Raw genomic sequence first — 16,425 nt, 5'->3', positions numbered from 1 at the left:
ATCATGTGGAGAGGATTGCACACCAGTAATAGAGCCTTCCCACTTCCTGGTCTGTAGATGAAAAGTTCTTAAAACTGTAATGACCTCTCTATTGCAAGTGACAAGGAATGTTATGTTTTTTGTTGCCCTTTTGTAGGTTTCCTTGTTTTTTAGGCTAGTTCTCAGTTTACTTGTTAGTTTTGCTTATATTTTTAGGTTTGCACCTGTTATGTATGGACAAAGAGTCAGAATCAACACTGTGAGCTCAAAGTAAAGTGTGACCGTAGTCTTTTATTGCAGGTCTCCACAGTGCCTCTCCAACCTGTGAAGCCTCCTTAAATACCTGTGCTCCCAAGGGATTATGGGATCCCTTGGGACTCCAGGGGATGAGCCCTCTGGTGGCTGTACAGAGTATATACAAGTTTACATATATAACAACACTCCCCGCCCCCAAAGTCAATAGTGTAACTATTTACCATATGAGTCGATCTGGGGCCCTTCTTGCCCTGATTGATCGTCTTGGTGTGAAAGCTGGTATTGGTAAGTCAATTGTTGGGCCCTCGCTGGGCTGGTGTGCAGCTGGCCTTGCTGGGCTGCCTGGTGTGGTGGGTCCTGCTGGGCTGCTGTGGATGATGGGTTCTGCTTTGTGGCCAACTGTGGTGCCGGTTGCCACTGGTGTGTATGTTGGGGGGGTCAAAGAAGGTAGGATCCAAAGTGGGTTGCTCAGGATAGTCCGTGAATCTGAGTTTGATTTGGTCCAAGTGTTTCCAATGAATGAGTCCATTTGAAAGTTTGACCCAAAACACCCTGCTCCCCTCTTTGGCCACGACAGTGCCGGGAAGCCACTTGGGACCTTGTCCATAATTCAGTACAAATACAGGATCATTGATTTCAATCTCGCGTGACACATTTGCACTATCATGGTATGTACTTTGTTGGAGCTGCCTGCTTTCTACCTGTTCATGTAGATCAGGGCGAACTAACGAGAGCCTTGTCTTAAGTACTCTTTTCATGAGCAGTTCAGCAGGTGGGATTCCTGTGAGCGAATGGGGTCTTGTGCGGTAGTTAAGCAGGACTTGGGATAGGCAAGTCTACAGTGAGCCTTCCGTTACCCTGCTTGCTGGTTTGCACTGCTCTCTCTGCTTGACCATTGGATGCTGGTTTAAACGGGGCAGATGTGACATGTTTGATCCCGTTGAGAGTCATGAATTCTTTGAAATCAGCACTGGTAAAACATGACCCGTTGTCGTTCAAGACATCGGGTAGGCCATGTGTGGCAAACATGGCCCGCAGATTTTCGGTAGTGGCAGCGGACATGCTAGCCGACATTACATCACATTCAATCCATTTGGAGTACGCGTCTACAACCACAAGGAACATTTTACCATTTTATCCAAGAATGGGCTTGCATAGTCGACATGTACCCTAGACCACGGTTTTGAGGGCCAAGACCATAAACTTAGCGGCGTCTCCCTGGGTGCATTGCTTAACTGCAAGCATGTATTACATCTGTGCATGCAGGACTCTAAGTCCGCATCGACACTGGGCCACCACACGTGGGATCTGGCTATCGTTTTCATCATTACGATGCCTGGGTGGATACTGTGGAAGTCACTGATGAAGGTGTCTCTGCCCTACTTGGGAACCACTACACAATTTCCCCACAGAAGGCAGTCTGCCTGTATAGACATTTCATCTTTGCACCTCTGGAACGGCTTTATCTCTTCTTGCATTTCCACTGGGACATTGGACCAGCTCCCATGAAACATGCAGTTTTTGACTCGGGACCATAAGGGGTATTGGCTCATCCAGGCTTTGATCTGCCGGGCAGTGACAGGTGATTGCTCACTCTCAACTGCTTCCATAACCACGGCTAAATCTGTGGGCTGTTCCATTTCCACCCCCATGATGGGCAATGGCAGCCTACTGAGAGCATCGGCGCAGTTTTCTGTGTCTGGCCTGTGGCGGATGGTGTAGTTGTATGCGGACAACGTGAGTGCCCATCCCTGGATGCGAGCCGATGCATTAGTATTTATCCCCTTACTCTCGGAAACCAGGGATATAAGTGGCTTATGGTCAGTTTCCAATTTGAATTTTAGCCCAAACAGATATTGATGCATTTTCTTTACCCTATAGACACACGCTAACGCTTCTTTCTCAATCATGCTATAGGCTCTCTCAGCCTTAGACAGACTCCTGGATGCATAAGCAACCAGTTGCAATTTCCCAAAATCATTAGCTTGTTGCAATACATACCCGATGCCATATGACGATGCATCACATCTAGTACCAAACGCTTACATGGATCATACAACTCAAACAATTTGTTTAAGCATACCAATTTTCTAGCTTTTACAAAGGCATTTTCTTGGCTTTTGCCCCAAACCCATTCGCCCCCTTTTCGTAATAAGACATGTAGTGGTCCTAGCAGTGTGCTGAGACCCAGTAAGAAGTTACCAAAGTAATTCAGAATTCCTAGAAACGATAGCAGCTCCGTCACGTTCTGTGGCCTCAGTGCGTTTGCGATTGCCTCTGCCTTTGAATTGGTGTGCCTGATGCCGTCCGCCGCGATCCTCCTCCCCAAGAACTCCACTTCAGATGCCAGGACAATGCACTTCGAGCGTTTTAACCTGAGCCCTATGCGTTGCAAAGAGGTCATCGGCCTTTGGTAGTGGGTATTGGTCCTGCAGGAAGAAATGATTGATGGTGGACTCTGAGACATCTGCAGACATGCAGCTGCAGGCATGTGCGACCTGCCCTGTACGTTGCGATTTGAAAACAACATCACTTTATTCACAGTACTGGTAGCAGCACTTGCGTGCTGAGAGATTTACTTAGTATTGTCACTGGTGGCAATGAACGCCTGGGCTATCGCTATGGCTTTACTCAATGTTGGGGTCACTACAGTCAAAAGTTTGCAAAGTATGGTTTCATGGCCAATGCCAAGTACGAAAAAGTCTCTGAGAATGTGCTCCAAATGTCCTTCAAATTCGCAATGTCCTGCAAGGCGTCTTAGCTCGGCGACATAACTCGCCACTTCCTGGCCTTCAGACCTCTTGTAGGTGTAGAACCGGTACCTCGCCATCAAAACGCTTTCCTTCTGGTTCAAATGCTCCCGAACCAGTGTACACAAATCATCGTACAATTTCTCTGTGGGTTTCGCTGGAGTAAGCAGATTTTTCATGAGGCCATACGTTAGTGCCCCACAGACGATAAGGAAGATCGCCCTTCATTTGGCAGTGTTCCCTTCTCCATTCAGCTTGTTGGCTACCAAGTATTGGTCGAGTCACTCCACAAAGGTTTCCCAATCATCTCCCTCTGAGAATTTCTCCAGGATGCCCACTGTTCTCTGCATCTTTGGGTTTGTTATCTGTATCTCGTCACCAGTTGTTATGTATGGAAAAAGAGTGAGCCTGAACACTGTGAGCTCAAAGTAAAGTGTGATGTTAGTCTTTTATTGTAGGTCTCCAGAGTGCCTCTCCAACCTGTGAGGCCTCCTTAAGTACCTGTGCTCCCAAGAGATTGTGGGATTCCTTGGGACTCCAGGGGATGAGCCCTCTGGTGGCTGTATAGAGTATATACAAGTTTACATATATAACAGCACCCACCATTCAAGAAGTTGTCCTATGCCTGGGTGGGCATTCCTTTGGAAATTCCCCCTGTCCCCAGGGAGCTTTAGAATCAGATAATTCTACAGGCAGCAAAGCCGAGTTTGCATTTGAGATGAGCTCAGCAAACTCACTCCAGCCAATGAGGCAGGTGTACATTCAACATAACAGTTACTTGATCAAGTCCAAGAAGCTCCATCTTTGCTGTTTGCACATCACCAGTGAGGCATTATTGGAACTGTGGCAGCTCCTGCAATCAGGCCTTCAATTTTGGCACCAGTTGGAATGACTTTGCCTGTGACCTGAAAGTCACTACTGCATTGAACTTGCATGCCACTGGCTCATTTGAAACTGCCTTATCTGTCAAAGATCAGACGGTCTTTCGTGTGCCACTGCATACATCAGGTTATCAATGCACCGTCTGCCAGGGCAAAAACTTTCAGCATTTTCGTAATAATAATAGTAACTTTTATTTATATAGCACCTTTAACGTAGTAAAATGTCCCAAGGTGCTTCACAACAATTTTACAATACTTTAGATATTGACCATTGAGGAAAAGAGCGAAAAAGCATGAGAAGGAAGTATAAAAAGAGGTTAAAGGCTCGTGTCCAAAGCGGCAGCCAAAATGCGCACGCAGATAGACACAGGCGAAAAAACTAAGGACAACAACCAGTGACAAAAGAGAACTCTTCAGTTTCTCAGTGCGGCTGTGAGGTGGAAACCTTGCATCATCTTATACCAGAGCCAGGAAACACAATGGGTAGTAGCATTTATTGCTATTGGCAAGATATTCCGTAAAATATATTTCACCATCTAAAATATTTCCAGAGGTGAGGTGACAGTGACTACCATTGACACCAAGGCAATGTTTGACCGAGTGTGGCATCAAGGAGCCCCAGTAAAATTGAAGTCAATGGGAATCAAGGGGAAAGCTCTCTGCTGGTTGGAGTCATACCTAGCACAAAGGAAAATGATTGTGGTTTTTGACGCCAATTATCTCAGCTCCAGGACATTGCTGCAGGAGTTCCTCAGGGCAGTGTCCTAGGCCCAACCATCTTCAGCTGCTTCATCAATGACCTTCCCTCCATCATAAGGTCAGAAGTGGGGATATTCACTGATCATTGCACACTGTTCAATTCCATTCTTAACTCCTCAGATAATGAAGCAGTCCATGCCCGCATATAACAAGACCTGAACAACTGAACAATATTCAGGCTTGGGCTAATAAGTGGCAAGTAACATTCGTGCCATACAAGTACCAGGCAATGACTATCTCCCACAAGAGAGCATCTAATCGCTGCCCCTTGACATTCAACGGCATTGCCATTGCCAAATTCACCAACACTGACATCCTGGGGGTCACCATTGATCAGAAACTTAACTGGACCAGCTACATAAATACTGAGGCTACAAGAGCATGTAAGAGGCTCGGTATTCTGCAGTGAGTGTCTCACGAACTGACGCCCCAAAGCCTTTCCACCATTGACAAAGCACAAGTCAGGAGTGTGATGGAATACTCTTCACTTGCCTGGATGAGTGTCGCTCCAACAACACTGAAGAAGCTCGCTACCATCTAGGACAAAGCAGCCCTTTTGATTGGCACCCCATCCAGCACCTTAAATATTCACGCCCTCCACCACCGACGCACTAAGGCTGCAGTGTGCAGCATCTACAAGATGCACTGCAGCAACTTGCTAAGGGTTTTTCGACAGCGCCTTCCAAACCCTCAACTTCTACCACCTAGAAGGACAAGGGCAGTAGGCGCCTGGGAACACCATCACCTCCCAGTTCCCCTCCAAGTCACACCATCCTGACTTGGAAATATATCACCATTCCTTCATCATCGCTGGTTGAAAATCCTGGAACTCCCTCCCGAACAGCACTACGGGAGTACCTTCACCATGTGGACTGCTGCAGTTCAAGAAGGCGGCTCATCACAATCGGGCAGTAATAGTGGGGGATTTCAATTACCCTAATATTAACTGGGATACTATCAGTGTAAAAGTATAGAAGGCACAGAATTCCTAACTTGCATTCTGGAGAACTTTTTTTTTAACCAAAACGTAGCAAGCCCAACAAAAGGGGGTGCAGTTCTAGATTTAGTTTTAGGGAATGAAGCTGGGCAGGTGGAAGGAGTATCAGTGGGAGAGCAATTTTGTGGTAGTGAACATAATTCAGTTAGTTTTAGTATAATTATGGATAAAGACACTAAGTTGGGTGGCAGTGTGAGCTGCGAGGAGGATGCTTTGAGGCTGCAGAATGACTTGGATAGGTTAGGTGAGTGGGCAAATGCATGGCAGATGAAGTATAATGTGAATAAATGTGAGGTTATCCACTTTGGTGGTAAAAACAGAGAGACAGACTATTATCTGAATGGTGACAGATTAGGAAAAGTGGAGGTGCAACGAGACCTGGATGTCATGGTACATCAGTCATTGAAGGTTGGCATGCAGGTACAGCAGGTGGTTAAGAAAGCAAATGGCATGTTGGCCTTCATAGCGAGGGGATTTGAGTACAGGGGCAGGGAGGTGTTACTACAGTTGTACAGGGCCTTGGTGAGGCCACACCTGGAGTATTGTGTACAGTTCTGGTCTCCTAACTTGAGGAAGGACATTCTTGTTATTGAGGGAGTACAGCGAAGGTTCACCAGACTGATTCCTGGGATGGCGGGACTGACATATCAAGAAAGACTGGATCATCTGGGCTTGTATTCACTGGAGTTCAGAAGAATGAGAGGGGATCTTATAGAAACGTTTAAAATTCTGATGGGTTTAGACAGGTTAGATGCAGGAAGAATGTTCCCAATGTTGGGGAAGTCCAGAACCAGGGGTCACAGTCTAAGGATAAGCGGTAAGCCATTTAGGACTGAGATGAGGAGAAACTTCTTCACCCAGAGAGTGGTGAACCTGTGGAATTCTCTACCACAGAAAGTTGTTGAGGCCAATTCACTAAATATATTCAAAAAGGAGTTAGATGTAGTCCTTACTACAAGGGGGACCAAGGGGTATAGCGAGAAAGCAGGAATGGGGTACTGAAGTTGCATGTTCAGCCATGAACTCATTGAATGGCGGTGAAGGTTCGAAGGGCTGAATGGCCTACTCCTGCACCTATTTTCTATGTTTCTATGTTTCTAAAACAGGAGTAAAGGTTCTAAATTGGGGGAAGGCCAATTTTACAAGATTGAGAAGTGATTTAGCAAAAGTGGGCTGGAAATAGCTACTTGAAGGTATATTAATATCAGAGCAGTGGCAGGCATTCAAGAGGGAGATACATGGAGTTCAGGGTAAACATGTTTCCACAAAGAAAAAGGGTAGAACTGCCAAATTTAGAGCCCCCTGGATGGCAAGGTGCATCTTACAGGATAAGATAAGGCAAAAAGGGAAGTTTATATCAGATAGCTCACATCTGCAGAAAGCCTGGAAGAGGATAGAAAGTTTTGGGGTGAAATTAAGAAGGAAATTAGGAAAGCAAAGCGAGGGCATGAAAAAATACTGGCAAGTAGAATCAAAGAAAACCCAAAGATTTTATAATTACATAAAGAGCAAGAGGATAACTAACTAACAGATTAGGGCCTATTCGGGACCAAAATGGTGTGGAGGCGAAGGATATGGGTAAGATACTTAATGAATACTTTGCGGCTATCTTCACAAAAGAGGGGGACAATACTGACATTGAAGTTAAGGAGGAAGAGAGTGGAATATTGGATGGGATAAACATAGTAGGAGAGGAAGTATTAAGAGGTTTAGCATCTTTGAAGGTAGATAAATCGTCAGGACCAGATGAAATAAATCCTAGGCTCTTTAAAGAAGCCAGGGAGGAAATTGCAGAGGCTCTGATCATCATTTTCCAATCCTCTCTGGCTTCAGGAGTGGTGCCAGAGGATTGGAGAACTGCTAATGTTGTACTATTGTTTAAAAAGGGAGGAAGCGATAAACCGGGTAATTACAGGCCAGTTAGTTTAACCTCGATGGTCGGAAAATTATTAGAATCAATTCTGAGGGACACTATAAACCTTCATTTAGAAAGACATAAATTAATCAAGGACAGTCAGCATGGATTTGTTAAGGGAAGGTCGTGTCTGACTAACTTGATTGAATTTTCTGAAGGGATAACAAGGAGGGTCGATGAGGGTAGTGTATTTGATGTAGTCTACATAGATTTTAGCAAGGCTTTTAACAAGGTCTCACCTGGCAGGCTGATCAAAAAAGTAAAAGCCCATGCAATCCAAGGGAGAGTTGCAAATTGGATCCAAAATTGGCTCAGTGGCAGGAAGCAAAGGGTAATGTTTGATGGGCGTTTTTGCGACTGGAAGGCTGTTTCCAGTGGGGTTCCACAGGGCTCAGTACTCGGTCCTTAGCTTTTTGTAGTATATATTAATGATTTAGACTTAAATTTAGGAGGCACGATAAAGATATTTTCAGATGATACAAAAATTGGCCGTGTGGTTGAAAGTGAGGAGGAAAACTTTAGACTGCAGGAAGATATCGATGAACTGATCAGTTGGGCAGAAAAGTGGAAAATGGAATTCAATATGGAAAAGTGTGAGGGGCAATAAGGCAAGGAAATACACAATAAATGGAAGGATACTGAAAGATGTAGAAGAACAGAGGGATCTTGGAATGTATGTCCACAGATCTTCAAAGGTAGCAGGATAGGTCAAGAAGGTAGTTAAAAAGGCATATGGAATGCTTTACTTTATTAGTTGAGGCATAGAATATAAGAGCAGGGAAGTTATGCTAGAACTGTATACAACACTAGTTATGCCACAGCTTGAGTACTGCGTACAGTTCTGGCCACCACATTACAGGAAAGATGTGATTGCACTAGAGGGGGTGCAGGGGAGATTTATGAAGATGTTGCCAGGACTGGAAAATTTTAGCTATGAGAAAAGATTGGATAGGCAGGGGTTGTGGGTTGTTATCTTTGGAACAGAGGAGGCTGAGGAGAGATCTAATTGAAGTGTAGAAAATTATGAGGGGCCGAGGTAGAGTGGATAGGAAGGACCTATTTCCCCGAGCGGAGCGGTCAATAACCAGGGGGCATAGATTTAAAGTAGTTGGTAGAAGGATTAGAGGGGAGCTGAGGGAAAAAAAAAAAATCACCCAGAGGGTGGTGGGGTTCTGGAACTCACTGCCCGAAAGGGTGATAGAGGCAGAAACCCTCATCACATTTAAAAAGTACTTGGATGTGCATTTAAAGAGCCATGATCTACAGGGCTACGGACCTAGTGCTGGAAGGTGGGATTAGGCTGGGTAGCTCTTTTTTGACTGACACGGACATGATGGGCCGAATGGCCTCCTTCTGTGTTGTAATCGTCTGTGATTCTATGATTCAATTCTATGATCACTACCTTCTCAAGGCCAATTAGGGATTGCCAATAAACGCTGGCTTGCCATTGACGCCCACATCCTAGGAATGTATAAAAAATGTTGGTCTTGGTTTACTGCTGACGGATTGCCAATGTGCGTGGCATATTGATAGAGCGAGCAAGAAAAGCAACAATGACAGGTACTAGGCTGGAGATGCAGGTTGGCCACCTTTCCTATTGGGTCTATAGAATGTCTCCCCACAATCTCCAAGGTTAATTCCTCCTGGTGGGTTAGGGGTTTACATTGGATATGCTGCTGCCAGTTGCTAGCCTCTCCTTTTGGTTGTGAGATTCTTATTCCTGCAATCATAAAGATATTAGTAAAGTGCTGACTGTTTCATAAGCCCTGCTGTTGCTATACAACTGGCCACTGCCTCCCAAAACAAGAATCCTAAAACATGCAATCTGCAAGCAGGTGTTAGTGGAGTCTTTTAAGGATGTACCCAGCATCACTAAAAGGTGGAAGATGCATCATTTGTAAACAAAGGCTGCCTTGTGATAGTTGAAGATAGTCCAAAGAGATCCCTAGTGATGAGCAGACATCGCATGTGAGGTTGCAGGAGGCTGAGGTGAAAGTGTGTATTGTTGTCACGCAATATCAGAGCACTGGAAGAGTTAAATTCAGCAGACACTAATGCTATCAAATTTCTTTGAGGTGTTAAACTTCTTCTGTATTTGCAAAGAGGACGCCCTGCTGTCTTTTGAGGAGGGTGTTCCTCCAACTCAAAAGTAACAACCATCCTTTATTTCCTCTCTCTGAGCATAACCTTGACAGCCCTGTACCTGAGCCATTGCAGTTTCCTCGGCACCTTCCAAAAATCAAGCAGAAACAACTGACAAACTGTTCACTTTAACAATAAAGGAAGTACACAAGGCTCTTTACCAGATATTCTGCTCCTCTTGGACTCCACTCTCCCAGCACATTTTACAATCACAATCAGTGCTGAGATTACTGAATAATTACTTAAATAAGGACTGGGGGTCCTCTTCAAGCACCTGCAATGCAAACATAAAATCGTCCCTATAATCTTTTCTGTGTTTCAATGTCTTACTGCACGTAATCATGATTAACAGATGGCTATAGGACATATGGAAAGTGCTAATTGCATTGTTATAAAGTTTTGGAAATCTGTCACTGAACATTTGAACACACAAACATATACATATATGAAAATGAAGGCCAAGGAAAGACCAGCTGGTCCACTGAGCCTGTCCTATATTGTCAACCCCACCCTTCTGCCCCCACCCACCAGCCACAAAGTCTCTTGAAAGAGGTAAAAATCTTAGGCCAATTTAGGAAAAAGCTTTGAAAAATTCCTCTCTCATTCCAAAAACGATCAAACAAGTACTAGGGGACTGTGCTGATTGGGAGACACTTCCAATACCCAGCTACCTTCCTTTTGTGATTATGTTGTCCACTCAGGAACTCATCTCTTTTGAATGCTTGTGGTGAATCCACAGTCAGTACATGTGACAGAAACTAGTTTCAGAAGTTGACGATCCTTTGTGAAAAGAAGTACCTTCTAATATCTAATCTAGCTCAATGTTTAAACTCGAGTTCCCTGCTCCTCCCTAATCTGTCTGGCTCGAATAGCATATCTACATGGACTAAGTCTAGTCCTTTCATTATTTTAAGGACCTCAATCTAATCTCCTTGCAGTCTACACAGAGTAAAAAGCTCCTGCTCTCTAAGATTATTGTGATAACTGAGGGCTTTTAAACTAGGTATCAATGCAGTGGCCTTCCTCTGAAACTTTTCCAAGAATGGGAGTGTTTGAGCTCACAGGTAGCATTCCAGTTGTAGGATCTTTCAAGTTGAAAGACAGCACTCAGCAAAAAGCCCAATTTTTTTTCCCGCAACAATCTTGACCTATTTTACTTTGTTGATCTCAAGTACTTTTGGATAGAAAGGAGGCAAGTGGAAAAGGCTGAGAAAGTTGAGCAGGTTTATGTATGGTGCCAAACATACTGCATAATTTTAAAAAACATTGCTGCCTTCAATATCAATACTGACCACTGAGTAGCGCTGTTGTCTTTTAATGTAGCATGGATGTGCTGTGGATTTTGAAATTGTGTCCATTTAATTTAAGCATCTATTTGTATATTTTAAGCATCTATCAATGTACCTATCTAACTATCTCTTGTTTTATAAGTAGGAGTTTTTGAAGTCACAATGATGTTATTAGCCAGAATATCATTCTGTGTGGACAGCCTATGCTTCCAGCTGCCAGAAAATAGTTTCTATCCCTACTGCAGCTATTGGGCCTTCTGGTAGTAAGTGTATTATTTTAGTATTTACTCTTGTGGTTTTCAGGCATGTTAACATGTGAAATGATGAATACCGCAAGCTTATAGAGTAGGAAAGAACATCTAAACCTACGATGAAGTATATGGCAACTGAAAAAAAAATGCTCTTTCTTAAACTCGTATTTGATTACTATATAAATAAATAGCTGGAGTCCTGCCCCACTGAGGCCATGACTCCCACTATAACCATGATGAACAATGTTGGTAACCACAGTTTTCTTGCTTTTTTTTGCCAATTCTCTCCCTCTGCTAAAGAAGCTGGGTATGATTACGTCAGTGCTGGCAGTCTCTTCTGTACTTCACTCAAGTAGCATTCTTCACATGTGAGCCTAGGCAATGACTTTTGGCACACTGTTCATTCTGGGGATGTGGTCATCAGAGGTAAGCTCAATTATGTTCTTACCCAATATCCACACATGCACTTTTCAGTAAAAGTCATAAATATTATAGGAAAGTAAGCTACACTTGGCCATCTAATCAACATCACCTATGCCAGGAGTTAACATTCAGGACATTTTTGAGGGTTGACTTCAGAGGCCTTATGCTGAACACTGAAGTTTCGATTTTGTGAGGCTTCACCAGCAGTGGGTGGAAGGTACAAATACAGACATACAAACATACACAACCGATTTGCCGCCCATTTCCCACCAGGCAGGAAAAATTAAAAACAAACCCACTTGATTAGGACCAGTTCAGTGCTACAGGAGAAGTGGAAACCCATTTGGAGGGATTCCAGCAGAAAGTTGCAGAAGAGATGGACATGGATCTTGGAGGTTACTACACATTCAACGATTTCAGACAGGAAAATGAGGTTGAAGTTGGGGCAGTTTTTGGCAAGGGCAAAGAAGTCAACTTTTGAGGAGGCGTGTGATGATGGAGGTTTTAAAAGGACAGCAGACAGTGCCTGAGGAGTATGGTTATAATCTAATTGACTCACTGCTAATAGAGAATATTTGGCTATATTCCTTCAGGAGCACATCATGTTATGTAATACTTTGGTTCTGTCTTCACGAAGGAAGACACAAATGACCTTCTGGATGTACTAGGGGACCGAGGGTCTAGTGAGAAGAAGGAACTGAAGGATAGATATCCTTATTAGGCGGGAAATTGTGTTTGAGAAATTGACGGGATTGAAGGCCGATAAATCCCCGGAGCCTGATTGTCTGCATCCCAGAATACTAAAGGAAGTGGCCCTAGAAATAGTGGATGCATTGGTGATCATTTTCCAACAGTCTATCGACTCTGGATCAGTTCCTATGGACTGGAGGGTAACAAATGTAACACCACTTTTTAAAAAAGGAGGGAGAGAGAAAACGTGTAATTATAGCCTGACATCAGTAGTGGGGAAAATGTTGGAATCAATTATTAAGGACGAAAGAGCAGCGCATTTGGAAAGCAGTGACAGGATCGGTCCAAGTCAGCATGGATTTGTGAAAGGGAAATCATGCTTGCCAAATCTTCTAGAATTTTTTGAGGATGTAACTAGTAGAGTGGACAAGGGAGAACCAGTGGATGTGGTGTATTTGGACTTTCAAAAGGCTTTTGACAAGGTCCCACATAAGAGATTGGTGTGCAAAATCAAAGCACATGGTATTGCGGGTAATGTACTGGCGTGGATAGAAAATTGGTTGGCAGACAGGAAGCAGAGAGTCGGGATAAACGGGTCCTTTTCGGAATAGTGTCGCAGGGCTCAGTGCTGGAACCCCAGCTCTTTACATTATACATTAATGATTTGGATAAAGGAATTGAGTGTAATATCTCCAAGTTTGCAGATGACACTAAACTGGGTGGTGGTGTGAGCTGTGAGGAAGATGCTAAGAGGCTGCAGGGTGATTTGGACAGGTTAGGTGAGTGGGCAAATGCATGGCAGATGCAGTATAATGTCGATAAATGTGAGGTTATCCACTTTGTTGGTAAAAACACGAAGACAGAATATTATCTGAATGGTGGCAGATTAGGAAAAGGGGAGGTGCAACGAGACCTGGGTGTCATGGTTCATCCATCATTGAAAGTTGGCATGCAGGTACAGCAGGCGATGAAGAAGGCAATTGGAATGTTGGCCTTCATAGCTAGGGGATTTGAGTATAGGAGCAGGGAGGTCTTACTGCAATTGTACAGGGCCTTAGTGAGGCGTCACCTGGAATATTGTGTTCAGTTTTGGTCTTCTAATCTGAGGAAGGACGTTCTTGCTATTGAGGGAGTGCAGCGAAGGTTCACCAGACTGATTCCAGGGATAGCTGGACTGACATATGAGAAGAGACTGGATCAACTAGGCCTTTATACACTGGAATTTAGAAGGATGAGAGGGATTCTCATAGAAACCTATAAGATTCTGACGGGACGGGACAGGTTAGATGCAGGAAGAATGTTCCCGATGTTGGGGAAGTCCAGAACCAGGGGACACAGTCTTAGGATAAGGGGTAGGCCATTTAGGACTGAGATGAGGAGAAACTTCTTCACTCAGAGAGTTGTTAACCTGTGGAATTCCATGCCACAGAGAGTCGTTGATGCCAATTCATTGGATATATTCAAGAGGGAGTTAAATATGGCCTTTACGGCTAAAGGGATCAAGGGGTATGGAGAGAAAGCGGGAAAGGGGTACTGAGGTGAATGATCAGCCATGATTATATTGAATGGTGGTGCAGGCCCGAAGGGCCGAATGGCCTACGCCTGCACGTATTTTCTATGTTTCTATGTAATATACAACTGACAAATTTCACCCCTACTATGTCCAAACCTTCAAAATTGGCTGGTATTAGTAAGTTTGGTGTCAATCAGTATTAGATAAATGAAGTCCGTAGTGCTGAATAGTAATACTATACATGTAAAGAAGCATGTTTCATATCCAAGACCCTAGTACTGGTCAGCACCATGGACTTATTTTATCCAATCTCCTTGGTACTGAACTTCTCAATAAAAAGCATTATTCCCCAGCAAAAAAAGCTGTCTCCGCCCCACCCCTCAGCACTACCTGCAGTGCCAAGTAGCACCAAGTTCACCACATGCTATAACATTCTGAACCACGCACAGCAGCTAAGTCACAGTTGGTATCACGTAACAAACTGTTTCTGCAACGAAATTGCCCACAAATTTAAAGATTGCCCTTTAGCGACCATAGGAACCTGTCCCTATTGTGAAACATTGTCCTGGCATTTAAAACAATTCTAGATAAGAGTTCCACTATGATTCATATCATTTGATACTGATTTCTACAGGTTCATGAGAACATGGCCGCATTTGTACTTTAATTTTGAGAGGCTCATCTAACCTTCCTGCAGCCTAACATACATCAGAGAGTGCAATCGTCACATTATCTTCTGTATAGTTATGATTTGAATGGTTTGCAATTTCTGCATTGTACTCTCGGTAACTATTTAAAATCAAATAATTAACAAGCATGCAATCGATAGCACCATAAACCTGTACATATTTTCAGGCACTAATCTGACATTTTTGTAGAATTACATTTTTGATATAACAATTTCACGCAGTTAAGATCAAATCTATCGATAAGGACCTTGTCTTCAGACAAAGTAACGATATTATTTTCCCCAGCCTCCACACTGCTTCTAACCAGGTGGGTGGACATTCTCTATTGTGTTGATTGTGTTGCTAGGGAACTGCTAAGGCATCGAATGTTGCCCTGGAGGCCACAATTGTTGCCGTGGCGGCAGTGGAACGCTGGCTCTTTGTGACAGGTGAACCAGTGCCAGTCTTCACCCCGAATCCACGGTTCAATGATGGGAAACATGGAGGGAATCGCTGCAAGATGACGGTGGTTTAAGGTCAGTAAAATAGGTAAAGAACCAGGTCAGTAAATTGCGTCAATTATAAGTAAAACATTGCGTGCACCTAGTGACAACATTTCCTCCCAATCAATTGTGAGCAAGACCATAGAAAATTAATTCATGCAAAAAATATATATATCTTGATGAGGTTGAATTTGAAATTTGTTTCCTGTTGATAATTAAAATGTTAATTAACATTTTTTTTTAATTTTCAGTTTTCTCAAAAGTAATTATTTAAATGTTATACTTTATCAGTACTATAACTAGTATATACTCTCTGTGGTGATAGTATAAAATTATTGTTTCCGAATAATGCAACTATTTAATTGAACACAAACTGTCTCTTTCTCAGACATTCTCCTATGAAGCTTCAGATTCTTCCATCTTTTTATGCACAAATTCTGATACAGCAACGCTTGGCAAATTAGTCCAAGTAAAAAGATCAACTTTTAGTATGTGCGAACTGTGAAAATATTCTTGCCAAATTCCCCATCCTTGAACACAGCTATAGAAGGAAGCAATCAATTGAAATGAGGTTTATTCAAGATAGAAACATTCCAAATTTTTCATCAGGTGGATCCATAAGTAACTCAAGAAACTTATCTCCATACCAATTTACAAGTCAATTACAACATCTGGAACTATTCATGTGTAAGCTCAAATCATATAGTCATCATCCACTGGACAGTCATTTGTTTAACCATATTGCGTATCTACAGCAAATCTGACATCTAGTTCTCGAGAATCAAAGGAACAATTGTGCAACTGAAAAGAAAACACCTTTCATAGCAATAGTTCAATAACTTAAGATTAAAGCATTTGAAAAAGTTACCAATGTCAAAACTCTTGAGAGTGTGCTATATCTGTGGTAAGCAATTTGGATTACATTCAATTACCGTACATGAGCCTCAGTGCCTGGAGAAATGGCGTATTGAGAATGAGAAATTACCAGCGCACCAAAGAAGGCCAGAACCAAGTAAACCAAAGGCTGTTCAAGCTCAAGGTTCGTATGATGCTAATGCTGCAAATGCAGTAGCATTGGCAAGTGCAAATGCCCAGCTTATTCCCTGTGAAAACTGTGGCCGAACATTCCTACCTGATCGACTTTTTGTACACCAGAGGAGCTGTCAACCAAACGATGGAGGCTCATCACCCAAAACACCTCAGTCAAGCACAGCGTACAGTTCTGTAAGTGTTTGAATACATTTCCTAACAAGTACTTCACATGTAGTCCAGTCAACGAGAGGGCAAAAAAGGGAGCAGTGCACAGAAAGCCAGAATCAGAGGACTGGATTGCTTGAGAAGAGACATAAAGCTGGAGGAAATTGTAAATACAGGGTGGCCAAAGACCACAGACATATTTGAAGATGAGGA

At 43.2% G+C, this 16,425-nt stretch overlaps 1 protein-coding gene across 1 annotated transcript in view; it reads left to right on the top strand.

The window, feature by feature from the left end:
• Positions 1 to 15,885: 15,885 nt before the first annotated feature.
• The window catches only part of LOC139250663 (zinc finger protein 474-like), a 57,850-nt gene continuing 57,310 nt past the window's right edge, over positions 15,886 to 16,425 (top strand). The window contains exon 1 of the mRNA XM_070873156.1: positions 15,886 to 16,239. Within this exon, the coding sequence (XP_070729257.1) occupies positions 15,886 to 16,239 (354 nt within the window). The remainder of the gene's footprint in view (positions 16,240 to 16,425) is intronic.

The sequence above is a fragment of the Pristiophorus japonicus genome, chromosome 1, assembly GCF_044704955.1.
Source record: "Pristiophorus japonicus isolate sPriJap1 chromosome 1, sPriJap1.hap1, whole genome shotgun sequence".
Classification (NCBI taxonomy): domain Eukaryota; kingdom Metazoa; phylum Chordata; class Chondrichthyes; family Pristiophoridae; genus Pristiophorus; species Pristiophorus japonicus.
Note: the sequence above shows the minus strand (reverse complement) of the source record. Positions and strands in the feature narration are given on the sequence as shown.